This window comes from Athene cunicularia (assembly GCF_003259725.1).
Source record: "Athene cunicularia isolate RWA chromosome 5 unlocalized genomic scaffold, athCun1 chr5_part1, whole genome shotgun sequence".
Taxonomy (NCBI): domain Eukaryota; kingdom Metazoa; phylum Chordata; class Aves; order Strigiformes; family Strigidae; genus Athene; species Athene cunicularia.
This window is the reverse complement of record NW_020799101.1, coordinates 41682501-41704471: the sequence shown is the minus strand read 5'-3', so window position 1 is coordinate 41704471 and position 21971 is coordinate 41682501. Positions and strand designations below refer to the sequence as shown.

The 21971-nt window shown below is 48.5% G+C and overlaps 1 protein-coding gene across 2 annotated transcripts in view; it reads left to right on the top strand.

Moving 5' to 3' along the window:
* SPINT1 (serine peptidase inhibitor, Kunitz type 1) overlaps positions 1-11900 on the top strand; it is a 40883-nt gene extending 28983 nt beyond the window's left edge. For both annotated transcript variants that reach the window (XM_026849406.1, XM_026849407.1), the window contains 9 exons: positions 1486-1637; positions 3119-3257; positions 4367-4537; positions 5247-5273; positions 5994-6119; positions 7041-7091; positions 7879-8049; positions 8779-8835; positions 9931-11900. In XM_026849406.1, coding sequence (XP_026705207.1) covers positions 1486-1637; positions 3119-3257; positions 4367-4537; positions 5247-5273; positions 5994-6119; positions 7041-7091; positions 7879-8049; positions 8779-8835; positions 9931-10127 — 1091 coding nt within the window. In that variant the 3' untranslated portion in view covers positions 10128-11900. The remainder of the gene's footprint in view (positions 1-1485; positions 1638-3118; positions 3258-4366; positions 4538-5246; positions 5274-5993; positions 6120-7040; positions 7092-7878; positions 8050-8778; positions 8836-9930) is intronic.
* Positions 11901-21971: the final 10071 nt, after the last annotated feature.

Here is a 21971-nt window from a genome sequence, read left to right as displayed (position 1 = left end):
CTACCTCTTCTCAGAGAGTAACACTGCAGCCCTGTCAGCCTAGTGATGAGGGAGGTGGGCTGCAGGGCTGCAGCTGGGGAGCAGGCTGCAGGGGGAACCTCAGGGGGCTGGCACACACATACCCTCCCTGATTCTGCAGCTGAATGGGCCAAGTGCAACGTTCCAACCAGTAAACAAGGGAAGGTTTGTGTGACTTCACCTGTGACTTCCTGGTGGAAGCAGCATTTGTAAGATCAGGATAGAATGAATATGGCTTCATTTGGTAAAAGATACCAGAGAATAGAAGATTCTGGGTGGGATTGTGGCACCTGATCTGGAATATGTGTTGCAAAGCCCTCTATGCTACTGAATTTAGTGACGTAAGAACTACTACTTTTAGCATTTAGTGATGGAAGTAGCTTGTTTTGAATGACATATTTTAAAAGTCCCTTTAGTAGGCTCTAGCAAGAGTCAGCAGCTGGGACCTGAATCCAGAAACCCTCAAACAGGAAATTAGGAGCAAGTTTACACCAGTGAGGATAATTACCTGATGCAGTAGTTTTTTTAAGGGGGTTGGGCACTAATCCTCTTCTTCAGTCACGGTCGATATAATAGTGTAATGGTAGAGTGATTTATATCTAACTTACAAACGACAATCCGTGCCTTTACAAAGACTCAGGTTGAACTTGAACACTGAGTCTTGGACTTGGTACAGTTGCTACCAGGTGGAGATTTATGGGCTGAGCTGTGCAGGAAGCCTGCTGATCAGAGACGTTCAGGCCGAGAGGAGATATGAGTCAGGCTCGATGCTGTCGTTGTGCAGGCTATTCTTGCTGGGATGGGCAGGGATCGGTGGTCATCTCTTACGCTTACAGTCTGGAAGAGTGTTTAATGGACTGTGGGGGCTGCTGCTATGCTAATCCATGGAATGACACAAAATAATGATCTCATGAATGGCATCTGTGTGATTTTTTTTTTTTTTAAGGCACGCATGTCAGAGAGTAGGGTGGAAGATGAGGTGGAGAAGGGATATTTTCCGTTCAAATCCCGCATTGCATAGCTCTGGTTAAGTATGCTAACACAGTGCTTAGAGATGGTGGTAGGAATGATGAGAGTCAGTTTCACATTCTTCAACACCCACACCAGGTCATCTCCCTGAGCAAAGGGTGGAGATTCCCATGTGCTCTTTTGTGAGGAACACAATGGCTGTAGCCACAGGGACACCCTCTTACAGTGGTTCCTGTGGGCAGAAATGGCCAGGGAGACAGCTGGCTCAAAGGCACTGCCAGAGTGGGTTTGCGGAGTTACTAAATTAGTGAGGGCAGTAGTAACAGTATTGATTGCCTGTTGCTTGCTCAGGCTACAAGAAGCACAGCTGTATAAGTGTTTTCCTTTTCAGTGGTTGAAGTCTGTATTAATCTAGCCTGGAAGAATCCCCCTCTCTTGTCTTCCTAAAAGAGACAAGGCTGGACCCTTCAGCTACTTAGCCAAGCATTTCTTCTGCAGATGACCATCCTCCAATAGCCCGCACTGGCATGGACATGAGGGTACAGCCGGGGGAGCCAGTGATGCTGAGGGGCACAGAGAGCACGGATGACCGAGGGATAGTCAGCTACGAATGGAAACAGATCCTCGGCGATCCCTCCGTGGAGATGAAGGTAAGGAGCCTCAGGAAGGAAGCAGCTTGCTCAGTGTCACCTCTGGTCTGCACTAGGTTGGGCTCTTGCAGCCACTGACTTAGAGATCACCCACCTTGTCCTGCCCTCCTTGAGCCAGTCCACCCACGAGCCTGTTCCCAAAAATCTATGGAGCACTCTTCATGGTTGCCCCCACCCTCTCACACACTACTGGGATGTGGCATTTCTTGGCCTTATCAGGTTTCAGGCTCCCTGCACCAGGATGCCATCTCAAACCTTCCTGAAAAACACCAGATCTGCCTGGGTGGGAGCACCCGAGAGGGCAGCAGCTTCGCTGCAAGAGCTGCCTCTGCTCCCACGCTCCTGTAGTTCAGTGAGGGGCCTGCCGTTAGTTTTGCTCTGCTCCATGTTGGTGTTTCTCCTTCTCTGGCTCTGAATAATCCAGTCTCAGGCTGTCCTTCTGTTCCGCTCGGGTTTTTCCTAGACTTTGTCTCTTTAGAGCATAGGTGGTTCCTCCTGTTTTATCTGAGCTGGAGCAGAAGTCACATCTGCTGACTGGCTTGAATATCTCTGGGGTGTGAGCGCTGCCTATCTGATAGATGTTAAATGTGAATTGTGGCTTTAGAAGAACAAATGGTTACTGTTAAACTTCTGAAAAACGCTCTGGAAAGCCTTGTTGCTCATATGGAGCTCTTGTGGCATCTTTGGGAAGAATTAGCAAATAAGTGCATCAGCCCCATAGCTGATTTTGGAGACCAGCAATGACTAGCTCTAGGGTGCTGAGGCAGCTGTGGAAATCTAGAAGTGCTCCTTCCTTTTTCACTTTCCCCTAGCCTGACCAAAGCAACTTTTGGGGGCGGGGGGAGAAGAATGAGTCCTCTTGTATTCTGTGTTAACTACAGTACGATGATATATAGCAACACTGTGTTCTCTTGAAACCTAACCAAAAAGGTAGACAGCATGGAAATGGAAGCCAAATATTGTCAGCAAATACAGGGAAAAAGTTTGTGTCAGTAATATCACAGCTTTCTATTCTGACGAAATAATTCACTCTCTTTTAGAAATGTCTCAGCAGGCAAAGAAATAGGCACTTGTTTCCATCTCTAAAACTAAGTGTACTTGTCATATTAAAAATGAAATAGTATGTATTTCTTAAATACAACTAGTTTATTCCCTATGCACTAAGTAAATGATTCATAATTGGTTTTATTTTTTAAAAGTTAAATAAAAACTACAGGTATTTCAGTCCTCTCCAAAGATTTTTATTTTCCCTCATGCCTTTACAGTGCCCCTGTGAAATGTCTAATTACGCTTGTGGTACTCTTTCTCTCTGCTATTCCAGACCATGGGTTTGGGGGGATTCTATAGCACTGAGACATTTTTCATGTCAGACATCTGCTTGGGGGTTTCCAGCCAATGCAGGAACATGGGCCTTGCACTCACTGCCTCGTTAGAGGTACCTTCTTCTGCATAAGCCTTTTTTTTTTTTTTTGCATTCTCAGAAGCACGAAGAAGATCAGGTAGAAATCTCCAATCTGCAGGCGGGGACTTACGTCTTCCAGCTTACTGTCACAGACACTGCACAACAGCAAGACTTCACCAACATCACCATCATGGTGCTGAATTCTGAACAGACTGAAGGTGAGCCTGAACCCACAGATGTCTAGCTGGAGTCCCCAAGCCTGGGTACTGGTTTGGCATTACTGGTGCTCTTCTCAGAGGGGTGGATGGGAAAAGAACACAACCAAGAGACCAGACTTGCATGTCAACTTTTCCCAGTAAAAGCGTGCAGCTGACCAGTAGTGGAAGGTCTCCGCACTCACAGTGATCTATTCTAGGGTTTTCGCATCCTCTTGCAGAAGAGGTGGCTTGCAGTAACCCCATCCTCTCTGCATGTCATTGCCCTCTGCTGGGTAATGTCAGAGTGGCTGAAGTCTGGGGTGCAACTGAGAGTGTAAGACAGGAGAACATGAAAGGTCTTGTTGACTCCATGGTTTTACTGTGAAGGCCCTAATTCCCTTAAGCTGCAGGATAGGTGGAGCTGTCTGCATGACATTCAAAGTGTCCTTGGCTTGCTTTATATATTTTATGTTAATGGTCTTGTTTAATGATCAATATGTTCAGCATTGCAAGTGCATAAGGAGCTCTTGGACAAATGTTTGTATAGTAGCTGAGCAGGGAATTTGTCCTCCTACCACAAGTACCAGAAAAAAATGTAAGAACAGCCATGTCAAGTGATGCTAATGATCTGTCCAAAATTTAGTACACTGCATCCAGCAGTGTCCAGAGGTTGATACTTTGGAGAGAGCACAGAACATGACAAGCCATCAGTAAATCCCTACCATGATTGGCTAGTCCCCAGGTGATTTGCAGCTGGGAGTCTTCTTTAAGCAGAAGATGGTGTCTTTGTGTTTAATAGCCATGGACGAACCCCTTTTTGAATTCATACAATCATTGCACAGCAGCAACTTCCTGAAGGAAGGAGTTTCACAGCTTAACTGTGTGGAAAAGCAGCTCCTTTTGTTTTGTGGATATAGCACCTTCTATTTTGATTTTGTGACCCTGCCTTTCATATAAGAAAATACTTACCATGATTTCCTACTCACCTTCTCCATGCCACTCAAGATTTTATAAATCTTCCAGACAGGTGTCCACCCTGTTGACAAACTTTCTTTTGGAAGATTTTCTCCTTTGTAAATATAAAGGCAAAACAAGCTAACCAGAGCCTGTTATGTTAACTTTCTTGATAGAGCATTGTTTGACTCCTAAGAAGGTGGGTTGGTGTCGGGGATCTTTTCCACGTTGGTTTTACAACCCGACCCTTCAGCAGTGTGAGGAGTTCATTTTTGGCGGTTGCAAGCCCAACAAGAATAACTACTTACGGGAAGAGGAGTGTAAACTCGCCTGCAAGAATGTTAGAGGTGAGTCTTCCGCAAAAATCAGCCCCCCCTTTCTCATAGGATTGGGGTGACTGCATGGCCAGGTACTGCAGCTTCTTGGCTGGCAGCTAGTTAGAGCCCAGACAGCTGAGGAGACTGGGCTAGTTATGGATGGGGTGTCCTAGTCTTATGCTGCCAACATTTCTGACCTAGCTCCTGAAGCACTGCTCCCCTGGTCAGTGTCCCTGGTGTGTCTCTGGCTGCAGAAACCCTCACCAAATCTTCCTGTCACATCTGAAACCTAAATTCAGAGGGTAACATTGTGCTGTGGGGGAGCCAGAAGTGCTTCACTCCAAAAATGAAATTAATCTTCCTCCTTGGCATCCTCTTAGCCAAGTCTGAGAATGACTTAGTGCTGCCACGTATAAATGGGCTGAGCCTCTGCTAAGCCCTTTGTGGTGTACAGCTTAAGGAGGAGGAAAAAGCCTTGGAAAAGAAATACCATTTGGGAACAGTCTAGCTAGTGGTGGGAAGTTCCCCTGTGCTCCTGCAGGCCTGCCTCACATGGGTACTACTCATCCAGGGTCTCTGGGTGGTGGGCACCTGTATTTCCCCTCCGTAAGCCCTACTGGGCTTGCTTCCAGAAAATGTGCACTTCTTAGGTGAGATATGAAGGCAATATAAAGCTGATCTTGAGCTGGCAAAATGATGTGGTGGTAAATTTATTCTGTTTTTCCCCTTGTCTCTTCAGGTTCTGTTGGTGGGCGACAACAGCCAGGTGAGCCTCTGGTACCACCCTATAATCCTGCTGTGAGCTCAGGCTCAGTGTCTTGCATCCATTCCTGTGGCTTTTGAGTAGCATTCAGTGTGGAAAGCATGGCACTGGAGACTAATTTCTTTATTAAGCCTTTCGCTTTCATGTCATAGGATAATTTAGGTTGGGGATTACCTCTGGAGATCATCTGGTCCAACCCACTACTCAAAGCAGGGCCAGCTTTGAGTCCCACTGGGTTGCTCGGAACTGCATCCGATCCAGTTTGGGGTGTCTCTAATGATTTTACACTTTCTCTGGTCCAATTGTGCCAGTATTTGAAGACCCTTGTTATAGTTTTTTTCCCCTTATATTCAATCCCTTTGCCTTGTAGCAACTTGTGTCTGTTGCTGCTCATCCTGTTAGTGCGCACCTCCAAAATGAGTCTGTCTCCGTCTTTTCCACAACCTTATACTAGGTCTTGTGCTCTGGTCCCTTGCCGAGCCTCTGCTGAATTCACTTAGTGTGCCAATGTCTTTTGTGCACTGGGGAGCTCAGAATGGGTCACAGTCGTCAGCACTTGGGACCACCTCTGGAGCAGAGAGGAATAACTGCTCTTCTCCATTGGATCTGCCTTGTTTCTTGTTTGCCAGCCCTATCAGCAGCTTTTAAGTCCTTCATAAAGCATCTGTGTGGCAGGGAGAAACAATGAATTTTAATGAGCTATCTGAACTGTTTCTGATGCAGTGTGCAATGGGAAATGTCAGTCCCCGTTCTTCAGATGCAAGGATGGCTGCTGCATTGATGCCTATCTGGAGTGTGATGAAACTCTTGACTGTGCTGATGGATCGGATGAGATGTATTGTGAACAATGTGAGTACTTCAAATTCTGGCTTAGTCAACTTAGTATCTGCCCGAGAATAAGTGCAGTGTAAGTTACAGGTGTTGACTCGGTGCTCATTGGTACCTTCTGTTCTTATCTCCTGACCCTGCATTATCTCTTTCTGCAGTATTATATTTGCAGGTTCTGACATCTCCCATATCTCTGCTGACTTCAGGAACTGAATTTCCTTCTGGGATGTTTCCTGCCTCTTAAATATTCTTTGACTCTCTTCTCTGCACCCGTCTGTAAGACTTCAGAGCCTGTCCTCCCTCCCCTTCCAATATTTTTCTCACTGAATGACCTTACCTGCTCTCCTAAAGTTGGTAGATGGGAAATAAAACCATGATTTCTCCACATCTGTCCAGTGTCACAGTCCCCTTAACATCCTCACGTTATGCTAATATAAACATACAGTAGCAAGCTGCCCAAGTCCACCATCCCTCCTTCCCTCCCTCTTCTGACAGAATTCCCATAATCTCTTTCCTATATGTATTTTGTTGCTTTTTAGGTTGCAAGCATATAACTGATCTCTCTTGCCCTCTCATAACCTACACCAGTGCTCTTTCACACTTCTTAAAACTTGGAGTGATAGCAGTTTCCCCATTCTTTTTTGAAGGGGGGGAAAAAAAAAAAAAAAAAAAAAAAAGCAGCCTTTGTTTTCCCTAGTTTTGTCTCTTTATTTGTGGAACAGAAATTGTGAATAGTTTCTCATTATTACATTTTATTTTTTCCATGTTCCTCTCACAGCTTTGAGATATTTAAGAATCTGCAATTATATCTCCCTCTCCCTGGCTTGTGATAGCAAAGGAATGTGCAGGAAAGCCCTGTCTCCCCATGTCTGTGTGGATGGAGGCATTTCTTTTGTATTCAACTGGTGAGAGAAGTTTTAACAAGAAATGTTTCTCTTGCAGATGCTCGTGAGTTCAATAGACTGCAGAAAATCAATGTCACACATAAGCAAGGTAAGTACTGTCTGCAGCACCTAGGCTGAAATCTTCCAGCTTTTGTTTTTCTTTTCAGTCTGTTATTTCATGGTAAAGCTGCTTCCCTGTATAATTCGAAAAATGGGTGTAGAATGTGCATAGTCCCTGTACTAAAAATTAGCAAGGGTCTTTGACCCTGAGGACAGCTGTTTATAGCAGGCTTTCACTCTCCTGTCTAATCTTTTTCCACCCAAACCAGTGTTATGCATATTGCCTGTTGGAACAGTACTTGGCCTGTACGAAGTCCTGCAGCACTTTTTTGTAAATAGTGCAAACCAAAGCAAAGTGGGAGATGCAACAGTGGCATAATAGGAGTAATCGTATGCCTGTGCTCAGTCCCTTTGCTTTGTTTGTGCTAGTGTTGACAGTGGCGCTATCACTGGACTAAAAGAGCATATATATCTCCAGTCATCTTAAATGCAGCTGGCTGGTAGAGGAGACCTGAGCCAAACTGTGGTTTCTGTGTGTCCAGGCTCTTCACGTTCCCTCCTGCCACCCGAGGAGGACAGGGCATTTCTGCAGGAGCATGACTGCATGCTCTGATGTTTCTTTTCCTCCTTGCTAGTCGGGTTTATGAGCAGGTGGCAGTTTACCTTGGCAATGCCAATTTGAGCAGCTGGCAACTGGGCAGTGGGGACCCAAGAGCGCTGCTCTGGCCATGGATTCCCTCTGCCCTGGTGTTTGTGCTCTTTTGTTGTGAGCAGGAAGTGGTGCTGTCCTGGAAACCCACTGCTTGGGCTAGAGCACCTCCCCCTTGCTTTGCCAGGTCACTGTGTGGACTTGCCTGACACTGGACAGTGCACCGAGAGCATCCCCCGCTGGTACTATAACCCATTCACTGAGAAATGTGACCCCTTCACCTACGGGGGGTGTGGTGGCAACGACAACAACTTTGAAGAAGAGGAAGAGTGCATGAAATCATGTTCAGGCATCACAAGTAAGCAGACATAGCGAGGGCTGGAGTTTTACAGATCAAACTATGAAAATCATTCCAGATTAAATTCTGTGGTCCCAAAGAGGCAGTGACTCAGGAGCTTTCGGTCAAAGCAAGCAGCTCTGCTTTCAAACTTGGACTGTGCCTCACAGCATTCTTCAACGTGACTGATGGCTTACAGGGAACAGTGGGTGTCTGCAGCATCTTTCCACAACGCAACTTGTCATTTCTCAGAGCTGGAAAACATTTTGCGTGCTGATGTTGAAAAAGGGACAGAGGAAGATGACAAAACTAACCAGAGATATGCTGTAGCCTCTCTAAAGAGAATCTAACTTTCTAGTTTGGCTCCCGTTCTCCCCAAGTGGGAGGGGAGAAATTAAGAAATCCTCAATGACACATATTAGGCAGAAGTTTTAAACAAAAAGGAGGGAAAGGTTTATACTGTAGAGCTTTGTAGGTGTTGCTGTGGAGGCCAACAGCTGAAATGTGAGGAATTCTGCCAGACTGTATCTGTTAGGAGGGAAACTGTTGCTGCTTTTCTGAAGTGCCACCCTGTGCTATGCTGTGCCTCACAGCCTGCCCTGAGAGCTCAGTACCATGGCTGTAAAGAAGGATCCTGTAGACATTCAGTCACTTAAGAGCACTGAAAATATGCTTTTCAGAAAACTGTCTTATCCCCTGTTCCCAACCTTCTTTGTAAAACTTTTTTCTCCTTCTTTGCTCCCAACTAAGAAGCAGATGTCATTGGCCGGAGATGGGAATCATTTGAGTCCCAAAGTGCTATCTTAAGTAAGTAACAGTTTTCCCTACAGATCGTGCTTGTTGCTTTTACCCCGTCTTTCCTTGCAAATAATAGCCTTCTCTCCCACCCCCCTTTTGAAGCTGAGGGAACAATGTGCGATTTGTGAGATGCCAGAGATGCTTCTATGCACTGAGCATCTGTGGCCCAATTTCCCCTTTGTCTGTGATTCGGTAGCTCATATCAGAGGCTCCTGATTTTCATTCCATCATCTTGTATGAATGTTCCCCTGTTTAACATCAAAAAATGGCAACTAAAATTCTTCTGAGGGCCAGGTTCACATAAGGACCACTAACTTCCGCAAGAAAGAAGGCCCAGGTGGGTATGTGAATAATGTTGGGTGCTAGCCTGTGGGGAAATCTGATGACCTATATACCCTCTCTACAACTGTAAAGAACTCCAAAGCTATTGATTTAACAGGTTCTTAAAAGAATATCACATTAAGGTTGGCGTCCTTTCCCCACAGAGCTGTAAGACCTCGTTCTTCAGTAGACAACTCCTGAAATAATACACTTCAACCCTAGAGCTTGATTTAATCTTCAAATTCACACCAGCTCTCAAATGCATCATGTTTGACTGTCCCCACTGATGCAGGAGTTTGGTTGTCTGGAAGAACAAGTGCTCACAGCGCTGTTACAAGCTTTTTCCCCCCAAGCTCAGCCTACCCACCAAAGCTCATCTGACAGCATTATCCCAACCGGGAGGTGCTTTCTGTGACCACCCCTTGGTGGCCTCCCTGTTGAGCTGTGAAGCAAGGCCAGTGTTACAGGAGGGCTTGATCTTCCTAGAGGTGTCAAAGAGTCTGCCAAAGCCACCGAAAGGCCTTTAGAGGGCGTGGTGCATCTGGGAAAGGATGGGAACCGTAATTTGGGAGAGACAGGCTGGCTATACCCTGGCCGTACCCTGATGCCATGTGCTAGCCTTCTTTCTTCTTCGCCCAGTTGTGCAGGGAGCGCCCTGCTGTCAGGGCAGCTATTGCCCACCTCTTCTCTTTGCCAGCACAGCTTGCACAGCAACTTTGGTGCTTGTTTCTTCCTGACTGCTCGTGGTGCGGCCCTTCTGACATGTTCGTGTGTCCCCCACAGGTGCCTTTGAGGTGGTGATTGCTGTGCTCCTTGGGATCTGCATCATGGTGGTCCTGGTGATCATCGGCTACTTCTTCCTGAAGAAGAGGAAGAAGAACAGCCGCCGCCGGCAGCCGACTACTGCTACCAACTCAACCCTCTCCACCACAGAGGACACTGAGCATCTGTTTTACAGCAGTGCCACTAAACCTGTCTGACCTGCAGCCTCACTCTCTCCAGACCAGCACAGGGGCACTCCCCAGAACTTCTGGAGTTCTGTTTTTAGACACTGGCCTGTGCCTGAAGGACTCTTCCTCCTGGAAGACATTTGTAGCATCAGGCCAAGATCTAGCCATCATTTGGCAGTACTAGTGTTTGTGATTGTTTTGGCTAAATGGCTGCTCTGAAAAGTGAGGATCGGGAAGCATTTTGATGCTCTCTGATGTCTATCCCTTCCTAACCTCAAACAGCCCAGTGAAACTCTGAATTACGTCTTTCTTAATGCTCAAACCCAGAGCACAACTCTACTCAACTTACTGAAGGACCCTGGGACTGGATCTCTGTAGCATTCGCATGGGTGAATGGTGAAAGCTCACCAGAGCCAGCAATTTTTTATTATCAGTGCCACTTTCTTCCACCAAAGCTTGTATTTTCCTCCCATTCTCCCAGTCCTCTGCAAGGTGGCCCTGCCTCCCAGCAGTCCTCCTGGTCAGGGTGAGCCTCTTGAGGGCTGTGAGATTCGCGTAACCATCCAGACCTGTTCCAAGGGCTCTATGATACTTTCCAGTAGTTTCTGTTTTTGAGATGGAAGGAAACAGAAATACCTGCTTTAATCACTAGGCTTTGCTTTTTAACAGAAAAGCACACCTAGATTCTTTTTTTGCCTGGCTGCCATGTTACAGCCTCCTATGTACAGTATGTGTCCACTATTTTCTCTCTGTGAGATGCCCTGCATGCTTTTCCAGTGTTCAGTCTCAACCCAAACACATTGAGAAAATATCTATTTATTCTCACAAGAAAAGAAATGTTGCTACTTTCCCTGTTGATTATGAGGGGAGGGTGGAAGGACCCAGCTCCCTTGCAGCTGGATCTTTGCTGCAGCTTTGATTTCACCATGCTTCCCTCTGAGCACGCAGCCTGACCTGAGTCCCTGGCATCTCCCAGAGCACGGGAGTGGGCTGGAAACTGTAGCTGATGTCCCTGGGCATCCTTGCTCCAGCTGGTCTGTCCCTCCTGGTGCAAGATGAGCCCAGCCATGGGAGGTCCAGAGCTCATCCCTGGCCCCATGGCAGCCTGTGACATCCCCATTCGGGTGAGCTCCCATGTGTTTCCCTGGTGAGGTGCTTCCCAGATCGGTACCGCTGCGTCTCTGTTGTCCAGGCTTATACCTCTGGGAGCTGAGGACTTCTGTTGGGGGCAGAAGCTGCTATTTCTGAAGTGCCTAGTATGCTTTGTTGGTTATAGGGTTGGCACCAATCCCCAAACTTCCAGTGCCTGCTGCTCTTGGAAAACTGCTGTGAAGAGAGAGGAAATCGGGTGTGTGTGTGTGGGTGTGTGTGTGTATGTGTGCAAGAAGCATAAATCTGTGTACAGACTTCAGTTTAAAAGCTTGGACCCTTTCAGGGTCGAGGGCAGAGTGGCTCTGGAAGGCTCTGGTGAGGCCATGCCCGGCTCAGGGCACAGCTCAGGTCCTCTCGAGCACAGCTCCAGGAGACCTGCCTCCTTGGGCTGGAAAGGATGAAACCGCTGCCCACAGCCTGCTGGCAATCTGACTGCACGCTTCTCCCTGTCACGGGCATCAGCCTCTGTGTCCCCGGGGCTGGTCAGATTCCTCCATGGCTTTTCATGACCTGTCTCATATCATTTCTTCCATCTCTTTGTTTTTCCCACAGCCTATCATGGCCTATGCAATAAGCCCAACATCTTGATTTATTTTTTTGTGTGCTCACTCTGATAATACAAGTTGCAATAAAAAGGAATTGTTTGTCTTATCTGACTTGGGAGTGGTGTCTGAGAAGCAGTGACCCGCAGAGGGGGCAGGTATCGTTCCCATGCCTGCTATCTCATACCCTTTCATCTGCCCAGACTGCAGTAACTCGGGGGAGGGCTCCCAGGTGCTGCAGCAGCGGCAATCCCAGGGTTTGGGGAGGGCTGGGAATGGGGGATGCAGCCTGTGTGGACACCTGGAGAGACGACTGAGGTGTGCTAGGAGTGAGATCATTACCCACTAAGTCACCCAGAGAGCAAGGCAGGGTGTAACCTGAAACTGGGTTCCAGCTGGTCAGACTGGTTTGGGGTTTGGGTCTGAAACCAAAAGCAGACACTGTTCTTCAAACGAGTTGCCCTAGCTGTGTCTCCAGGCTGGTGATCGCTCAGGCACTGCAATGTAAAGTTAGCTAAATGTAAATTTGGCTAATTGGCAACGGGTATGCATGGGAACCAGGCGAACATGCTCCTGCATCACTGACCTGGCAGCGCTGGACCTCCAAGCGCTGCTGCACATCGGGAAGGCTTTCCCCCCGCACTCTGCTCGGGACCATGGGGTTTGCTCTGTCGCTACCGCCTCCCTCTTCCCCCAGTTCTCCCGTCCTGCCATTTCCAGCTATTTGCACCTATGTTATCCCACATGTTCCCTGAAGAGCAACCCAGGAGCAGCTCTGCGGAGCCATGCTCTGCTTGGCCCATGGGGTCACCAGTCATGGCACGGTGCGGGTAACCCCTGGCCTGGGAGCGCTGTTTGAAACCAAGGCTGCATCACTTGACAGTCTCCAAAGAGAGAAGGCTACGTGTATTACACTCTCTTTCACTTAAAGCACATTTTTGTGTTTCCTGGTGTTCAACATGTCCCTGGTGGAGGACCCTCTGCTTCAAGGGGAGTCGCTGCTGCTGCTCCGGGTGTGGAGGCGATGGGAGCCACGAGCAGTGCCACCGTTTGGGCACAGCACGGCCCCGGGAGGCTCAGACACGCAGCTGGCACCGGGTTCAGGCCGGTGCTGTGCCACACGCCCACACCTGTAACCGCACACGCCAGGCGGCTGCATTCCCCAGGTTGTACCGTGTGGGGTCACTCGGCCTGCGCCAGCAGATCCCGAGTGGGGTGGCTGAGGAAAGCCCCTGGACCCCCCCAGGGCATCCCACCCTCCTTCGTGCCCCTGTGCTGCCCTGCAGAGGAGGCAGGTCCCGTCCCCCCCCACCCGAATCCACTTTCCAGGAAATCCCAGCTCTTTAAAATGCATTTGTTTTTCAGAAGGGAACAGGAGCCCAGATTTTGGAATTTTCTGCAAAACAAAAATCCCCTTCCCCAAAAAAACAGAACTGAAGACTGCGCCACTGTCAGCTGATTAAGAAACACATTTTTTTGGTGAAAACTGAGCTGTCTTGTTTCGCTGGCTGTGCCTGACAGTGAGCAAATCCTTGCTATTCCCCCAGCTGTAGCAGTTACGTGAAGTGTCGGTAATTTTGGGGCAGAGTGGCTCCCCCTGAGCTCCCCAGCGCATCCCACCTGAGCCCATTGGCCCAGCACAGCCACTCTGGGGTACAGAAGGCTCTCGGGGGTCTGAGGTTTGCCCCCTGTCCTTGCAGTGGCTGCTGGCAATGTCCTCCCCACCCGGGTCAGTGTTTTCGAGGGGGGTTATTTGTATGGTTTACAGAGCCAGACTCCTGCCAGGCCCCGGGAGCTGCTGCCCGCTGTGCTGCTCCACCAAGGGAAACCTGCTGCCTGTTCACAAGTGCCCGGGCTGATTTGGTGGTGGCCTCCACCCCTGCAGAAGGAAGACCATCAAGCCTCTTATCCCTTCCTAACCAGCAAAGCTTTTGACCCACCTTGCTCAGACTGTCAGGCCAGAGGGCTTGCCGGAGCTTTTGGCTGAGTTAATCCCAGCAGCCTTTAGGGGACCTCTCAGGCTTTGTGTGACTGCGGGGCTGGATGCAGGAAGCATTAGCTCACAGTTAAATATTGGGTGTCTCCGGCTTCCCCGTGGCACAATGGCTCTGCAAATAAACACAGCAGCCGCCCTGCCACGACAAGGGATGGCTCCACAGTGGCAGGCCAGAATATTGTCCCCTGCACAAAAGCCACCGTGATGTGATACTTTCTGATAAGTTACTTTAGCTCTCCAGCCTGATTTATTGCTTAAGGAAGAAATGATTTTGTCTTTAAGGTCAAACAGATCATTCAGGTTAAAAAGAAGGCTCTAAAGCTGGGGGGAAGGAGGAATGGGGTTGTCTGCAAGCTCTGCATAATGCAAAGAGGAATTTTGAATGCCATTCCGCACCCCCCCAAGCTTACTGCAAGCATTAGGAATGACCAGACGTTGCTTCTACTGAAGTAGGAACTTTGAGCTCCTAAATGGAGCAGATGCAGATCTGAAGTGCCATGGCTCAACCAGATTGTGGTAAGCAAACTTTGCTCACCTAAGTAGGACCCATGTGGGAAAAAGCCTGTGAAAACTTTCCAGATACTCTTCTTTTCTCCCTGAAGAGAACAGAAATTGGAAATACTCTCCCTCAGTCATCAAGCACAGAATTGTGTGTTACTGTGCTAGCTTGTAGTCACAGAGAAATACAGTCAGCTATGGAAATTATAGCATATCCAATCTCATCTGCAACATGTAAATGGGTATGGAGGAACCTTTCTGCAAGGCAGCTTGGCTGACCAGTGTCACAGGGAAATGAATGTTTCCTGGGCAAGGTGCCACCTGAGGCATGACAGTTTCTGTGGCCCTTAGTCAATGGTTGCCTCTCCAAGATGTCCTCATCTCCTGCTGTGTCAGGAGCTTTGAAACTCACCACTGGTTCCTGTAACAGCTCTAGGAGATTTTGCAGAGGCCAGACCCAACATTCAATTACCGTCTTCGCTAAGTTGCCCAGAGCCAGCCTACATGAGAGGATATACAAAATGACATCGATCATTTGACAGGAGCTGCAGAGGCCAGGCGCCCTGCTGGAGCCAGCCGGCCGCTCCGGCAAGAAGAGGGGAAATTTTCCACAAGTCTCAGTGCAGACAAAGTGTCTGTGTCTTTGTTCTCTGCCCTGACACACCTGACTCACATGCCGGCTGCTTCAGGATTCTTAAAAAATATTTGTGACCGGTCTCCCAGTGAAGCACTGGCCCAGGAATTTGAGCTGCCGGGACACCCCCAGCTAGAAACTCTTCTTTAAATTAAACGATAGCGTCCCTCTCACGTAGGCATCCCTCCTCCCGCTGCACCCCCAGGGAGGACCTGAGCTCTGCTGCCTGCCTCCTGCCTGCACCTCCACCACCAGCTGCGGGTTGCACTGCTGCATTTTTTACTCATTATGGGGTTATTGTTCAGCCACAGCAGCTGCCCAGTCTGGTTTGCCAGCTCCTTTCAGACATCCACAAGAGGGGGCAGCAATATCTTAAAATCCCACCCAGTGTTGCCTCCGACACTGTACTGTCAAACCAGCGGGGACGTTGTGCAGTGCTGGAGCTGGGTACTAAGATGTGAGATGCTCTGGGCCTCTATGAGCTCCATAAGATGTGAGGTCCTGTTCCCTTCCCCTCTGTCTATGGTAATGTTATGGTCCATATTACCATACTCTCCCTGGCCTCGAAGCTGCATAGCCACCTGCAAGGCAAGGGAGAGCTGGTACAACCTTGAGAAGAATTGACCTCAGGTCTCCCAAGCTTCTTGGGGGTCCTCTGTGCCCTGGGTCTGCTTCCCCTTGGTTTTGTATGGGTTATACAGAGCCAGCCCCAGTTCCTGCAGTCACCAGTCCAGAAGCAAAAATTTGACAACGAGACATTAAAAAAAACCAAAAACCAAACCACTTCTCCCTCTTGTGGTTTTATCTATTTGAATCAGTTTTCCAGATTTTTTTTCTGACTTCTACTCTTTCCCCCAATACACACACACACTATGTTTTGAAAGAAATAAGATTTTTTTTTTTCCTGTAATCAGAGGACTTCAGGCAGTAGAGCCTTCATTAAAACCAAAGCAAGCCAAAACAGTCCTTTTGTAGTGTCATCAAATTTGGAAGCTGGTAGCCTCGTCTTCCAAGCCACACAACCATTTTCTCCACCTTGGAGATGGTTGCAAATGTATATTAGAGGATGAAGGGGCATTTGTGACACACTCAGGGAGTCTTTACAACAGAGGCAGATGCTTTGGGAGCTGTGGGGTCATTGCGTGGACCACGTGGCTCCAGAGCCGAGCAGACAGGAGCTGCTGCCAAGGATGCAACGCTCTTATTCTAATGTCCTTGCTAGAGGTTTTTGGTGCACAAAGTTTCTGTTAAACCAGTTTGAACTGGTTCTCTGTCATATTTAGAAACTATCCCTGCTTATGCTGTAGAATTACACCCTGCCAACAAATCTTCCTTTGCCTCTCATCCTCGTATTTTGGGAGAGGGGGAAGTCTTTTCCCCTTCACCCCAAAGCCTGGGCTAATCTGTTTTAAATGGAAAGCAGATTTGCCCAGGAATTGCCTCTTGCCTGCCATGTCTTCTGCTAACTGATCCTTCCAGCACCCCTCCACTGATCAGCCACGCAATTCCCACCCTCCTTCTGCTTATCTCCCGGTTCAGCTGCTAAGGGACAGATCAGAGATAGGATCTGTTCAGAGCACAACCCAGTAAATAAAGGGAAGAGCTGGCACAGTGTGTGTACCCAGTATCATTCTTCCTATCACACACATTCTCAGCCAGAAAGGCTTTATCTTCTTCCTTTTCTGTTGCATTCCCATCACATTACTGTCTTAAGCACACAGGGCTGTAAAACCCATGCAAATACCTGGCCCTCCTGAAAATGAGTAAGCATCTGGACTCTGCTTGGAAATAGTCACTGTAACCAAACACTTACGTTTGCATACTAAAAGCTTGTGTTCTGGGGAAACTTCCACTGTTGGCCAACCCTGGGGCAACCAGGTGAGGTCCAGAAGGAAGCCCAAGTACCAAGAAAATAGCTATTTGTTTTCATCGGTATTTTTTCACCACTAGGCTCCTCTTCCTCCTCAAGGCCCTGGATGCAAGGAACTGATCTATGATATCCCATGCTGCACCTCGCAGTTGATGTTTCACAATCCACTGCAGCTTCTCCCAGACTGCTGAACGTGTTTGTCTCCTTGCGCTGGAGGTGAGCTGGGCTCCATCGCGTGGGCGCTGGTCCTCATATCACCAAGTGCCAGCCAAGTCTGCTTGGCAGGACAGGCTGGAAGGGACATTTTAATTTTCTGCTGGGTGAGCAATCTGCTGGGCTGTTCCTCCATGTTGGTGGGAGCCTCCAGCCACGGGTGCAAGATGGGGCAGGACCCCTGGGTGAGCAGCAGCCTGCAGAGCTGATGGTGACAATTGAGCCCAAAGGAGCAGCTCAGCATTACAACTCAGTCCATCCTACAGCTAGGCCCTGCTGAAGGGGAAGTCCCATGCTCTGGCTGCTTTCTTCATATTAGCACTGCCCCCGCCTCCGCTGAAACATCCTGGCAAAAAGCTACTTGCTTTTCAGGGATTTGCCTTCTGCTAGTGCGGCTCCTGGAACCAGCTCCCCAGGGCATCAGCTGAGCATCAGCGCTGGCAGGAGAAATCCTACAGGAGCAGGTCTTGGAGAGCATCTCTGAGGGAAGCTAACCCAGAAATGTCAAACAGTACCCATCAGCCCTGACATCTCCCTTAGCCCCATACACCCCATCTCTACAACACCAGACTAAGGCTCTAGAAAACTGCATCCAGCTTCTGTTTGCTGTCTTGCAGGTCACATCCCTGCTCGGTGTATTGTCAGCAGATCAGGAGCAACATTACCACCTCTCCCCTCAGCCCTCCCTGTGGTTCAGAGAGCTCTCCCCTGCTCCGTTTGCAGCGGGGCTGGTGTCTGGGGCAGGTGGCTCACCTGCTGTCCTGCCTTGGCCCACAGCACTGGGGCTGAGGGGGCCAGGAGTGCTGCCCCAAACTGCCCTCATCCACCCTTTCACAAGGACCGGCAGCCTCATGAAAGGCTCCTTCTTCCCCATGCCTCCAGGCTCTCTGTAAATTGCCTCATCCAGCTGCTGAGAAAAGGGGGCTTTCCCAGCTTTCATTTATTCCCCACTTAGTTCAGATTTATGTTAATTGCGTGCGATTAACAGGCTGTGGGCTGGAAACCCTTCTGACAGCCTGTTCTGAGGAGGTTGTGAGGAAACGGCCATGGCGAAACCCCGATATCAAACTGCAGAAGCTTCTCCCTTGAGCTTGGATTTCAGTAGACAGAGGAGCAAACTGTGACAGCCCAGGAGCGCAGGCTCAAGCAGAACCTGTGTTTGGGACAAAAGTAACCATTTATTTTGCACAAGTCACTTGAGACAGCAGGCTGAGGACTGCCTGGCAGGGTTGTGTGTGTGACCATCAGTAGGTCAGGAGAAAAGCTTCTCCCAGAGCCAGGAAGGGATGCCCTGGGCCCCAGCTCACAGGGTCTGCATCCCTGGAACCATGTGCTCCAATATTTCATCCATGCAGTCATCGCACTGCATGTAAAGCAGGTACAAAAGGCCATTCGGTCATCATTTCCCTCCGGGTGAAAAAAAAGTAGTGGTAGCACTTTTTTTTTTTTGGTAGCTCTGAAGAGCTCGGCAGGTTTCTAGGCTGGAGGGAACCAAGCCCTGTGTCTGCTCCACTCCCTGCACTCCAGCAAAGTTCCTCCAGACGGTTTTTGTAGCTGAGGTGATGGCAACTCTCAGATGACCTGCAGGTACTCGAGCATCCCTTTTCTTGCTCTCTTCAGCAGAAACAAAGCAGAAATGCACAGTTGTTGTCTCCAGACCTGGAGAAGTAACCAGGAAATGAGGGTAGCAGAGACCACAGGAGGCTTGTCCTTCCCTGGGGGATAACTGTCTTACCTGACTCTGCCCAGCTGATGCCCTTTCTACTCCGTAGCTCCTAATGACTTTTCCTTCTGGGATAATCCAATTGATACAAAACTAATGAAATCCAGAACAGTTAATCTCTGTTTGGAATTGGCTTTAGAGTATACTGCTTCTGTTTCAAAATGGAGAAGGGTTCCAGGTGTTTGTTATTTTAATCGAGTGCTGCCTCTTCTCACCAAGCTTGGCCAGATCATTATACTCTGTAGGGTAGGAGAGAGGCAGATGTTCTGGATAAGGGGAATCGTTTCTCTTCTGTAAAGAAGGAATGATGCTAAGCTGCAGTGACTTGTGAATATATGCGGTCCTGTCACCAGGGCCTCCTCTGCCACCCCTCTCAGCAGCCACATGCACCTCGAGGTGAGCTGCAAAATCCTCCTCTGTCACTGTCCCACAACTAGTTGCTTCCCAAGCCCTGCACATGTGAACAAGTGTTTCCTTTCCAGAGCCACTTCTGGTGCCTGTGCATGGGCCCTTGGCAAGAGCTGTCAGCCGACTGACGCTCTCCTCGCAAGGCCTCTTGACCACCTTCCCTCCACAGGAACACCACCAGCAAACAAACCCCACTCACTCGGTGCTGCTCCGCACCCCAGTTCCCACTGCAGTCACTGGGCGGACTGGGCTGTGATCAGGGTGGCAGGCAGGTAGAACCAGTACCTGTGGCATGACCAGGCTTGTTCAAAGTCTAACTTCCTATTGCTCTTGTTTGCCCCCCTCCCCTTCACTTTCCCGTAAACTCTACCTTTGTTTGACTCTCAGCACACCCTTCTTCCCTTTTTTTTTTTTTTTTTTTTTTCTCCAGAGACTTCTGATATGCATTGCAAGATGTCTGGAACCACCAGACCATGTGGCACAATCCAAATATCACATCATCAGGCAGGAGATAGCATCTTTCTTCAGTCACAGAAACACCATATCTCTCTGTGTGTTCCTGGGACCCTGTAAACTTTCTGCACCAGGTGTAATGGTGTCAGGAAAGGAAGTGGTAATAAATTTTTCCAGTTTGAATCACTGAGGAGACTTTTGGCACTGTGCAAAGCATTACAATAGCAGTCTGGGTGGGACACTTGCAAACCTTGCAGAAAGCACCATGGGAACCCTAATGATTGAAAATGTGCTTTGGCTGTGAAAACCAGTGCCTCTGATTCCAAGGAAGCTAACTTCAGCTGAGTGTCCTGCAGCAAAATTCTGCATAAGGAAATGTTCACCCCAGTGCATCTACATGAGACCCACACTCCAGCTCCTGTCTGTGGGTGATCTCCAGCAACTGTGTGCAGGTAAAAACAACCTGGCTGTCTTCTCACCCAGCTTAATGGTGCTCTGCAGTGAGGCTGAACCAAACTGTCCTCTCCAGGGCGCCTTTCATCTCCTTGGAGCAGAAGACAAAGCAGCTCCTCCTCGATGTGTTCAGAGCTTGACTAGCCACCTCATTGTGACCAGACTGCTGTCTCCATGACATGGGTTTGGGGCTGTCTGCTGAGGTGTTGTGCTCCCATCTCTGGTGTCTTGGGTCGATTATTGTGAGCCCAAACCTGTGGGTGGCTGATGAGGGCAGAATGCTTGTCCCAGCCCAGGCAGTAAGGAAATCAGTTCTCTGCCCAGTTGTCCCAGGGAAAAAGCAATGGTCAGGCGCCCAGGCTCACCATGAAGGACTCTGTTACGAGGGAAGAGGTGATGCAGGGGTGCTTCTTAAAACTAGCCACTGAAAGCAATGAGACAAACCATGTTTGGTTCCTAACCAAGTCTATGCTTGTCTGTGATGTAATTAGAGTGAAGTAATACATGTTGCACATAGTATGGTCCAAATTTCTCATAGAGATGAGTGTTGTAGAGCTGAGCAAAGCTCGGGAGCCATCCCCAGCACAACTATAATTGTAAGGTATGTCAGTCCTTTGAAACTGCTTTTGAATGCAGGGCTGGAAAGGGCCTCCTGACTCACGTCCACTTACTTGCCTTCTATTTTAGACAACTTTGACATCTAGTAGTTTTCATAAACAAGACATGCTCAGTCTTTGAGGGGAGGGATTTGTTCTCACACTGTTCCAGCTGAAAAACTGTCCAGAACCTCCAGGCCCTGTGACCACACAACCATCTTCTACTTTCTGACCTGTCCTGAATTTCGTCCAGGCTGCACCCATTTAATTTGGGTCAAAATTTGTTCTTTTGCTTAAAAAGTTCCTCTTCTACCCCTAGCATGAGGAAGCTGAGAATCTCATGAGGAGGCTAGCCAGTGGCTCAGTCTCAACCTCTCCTGCAATAATTCACGTATCTGATGGTTAGACCGCTGGATTTCCTAGCTCAATAGGATTGGCAATAAATCTCACAAAATAAGAGAGATTTCAGAAATCCTTAGGGTGTCTAATGAAGCTGAGACTTGCTGATTCACCCTAGGACAAATCAGAGGGACTGCCCTGTTGCCCAGGCATTCCTGTTCCTCTCAGGTAAGGGTAGGTGTCAAAGAGGATCCTGCTGTGGCCAGTGACTGTTTCTAAGTCACTTGTTTGCCAGCAATATTCAGTCAAAGTTCAGACAGGGTGAGAGGAAAGCAAACCTTTGTGTTTTCATGACAAAATGTATTCTAGCATAACAAGATCTGTTTGCTGATTTAGTTTAAAAGTCCCTCTGTTTTCAACCTCTTGAAACTGTCAGGAAATACCCCTGCACCTTTGCAATGCCTCTCCAGCCCTCAAGCTTTAAAGCCTTACACGCTGTCATTGCTGAACTGAGACAGCTATTTAAATCAGGGATGGAGACTCTATTGATGTTGTCTGCTTCACAGGTACACAAGAAAGAGATCAACTCAGCTCTGAGGAGTTTATTAGCTGATGCAAGCATGACCCCATGCCATCTAAACCTCCTGGAAGCAAGTCAGATTGATGCTCCACCGATAAACATATCAGCAGCTGAGGAGCTGTGCACAGTGCGGCTCCCATAATTACTAACTCTGGTTCAAAGACTTTTATGCAAAGGAACAATGGGCACCAAAACAGTGCTGCAGCCTGTTATGCACCGCAGTGTTTTGCTGTGATGGAAGGGCTTGCCCTGTCAGACAAGTCTGCTTTTCATGTCCCTGTCCTCTTCATAACAGAGGTAATTCCTACCAGTAAGGAGGCTATTGTCCACCTTTTAAGAACAAGAGCCAGGGATGTACATGCTGGCTAAGAAGATGAGAAGAGGTTTTAGCAAAAAGGGAAATGGCAGTCAAAAAAA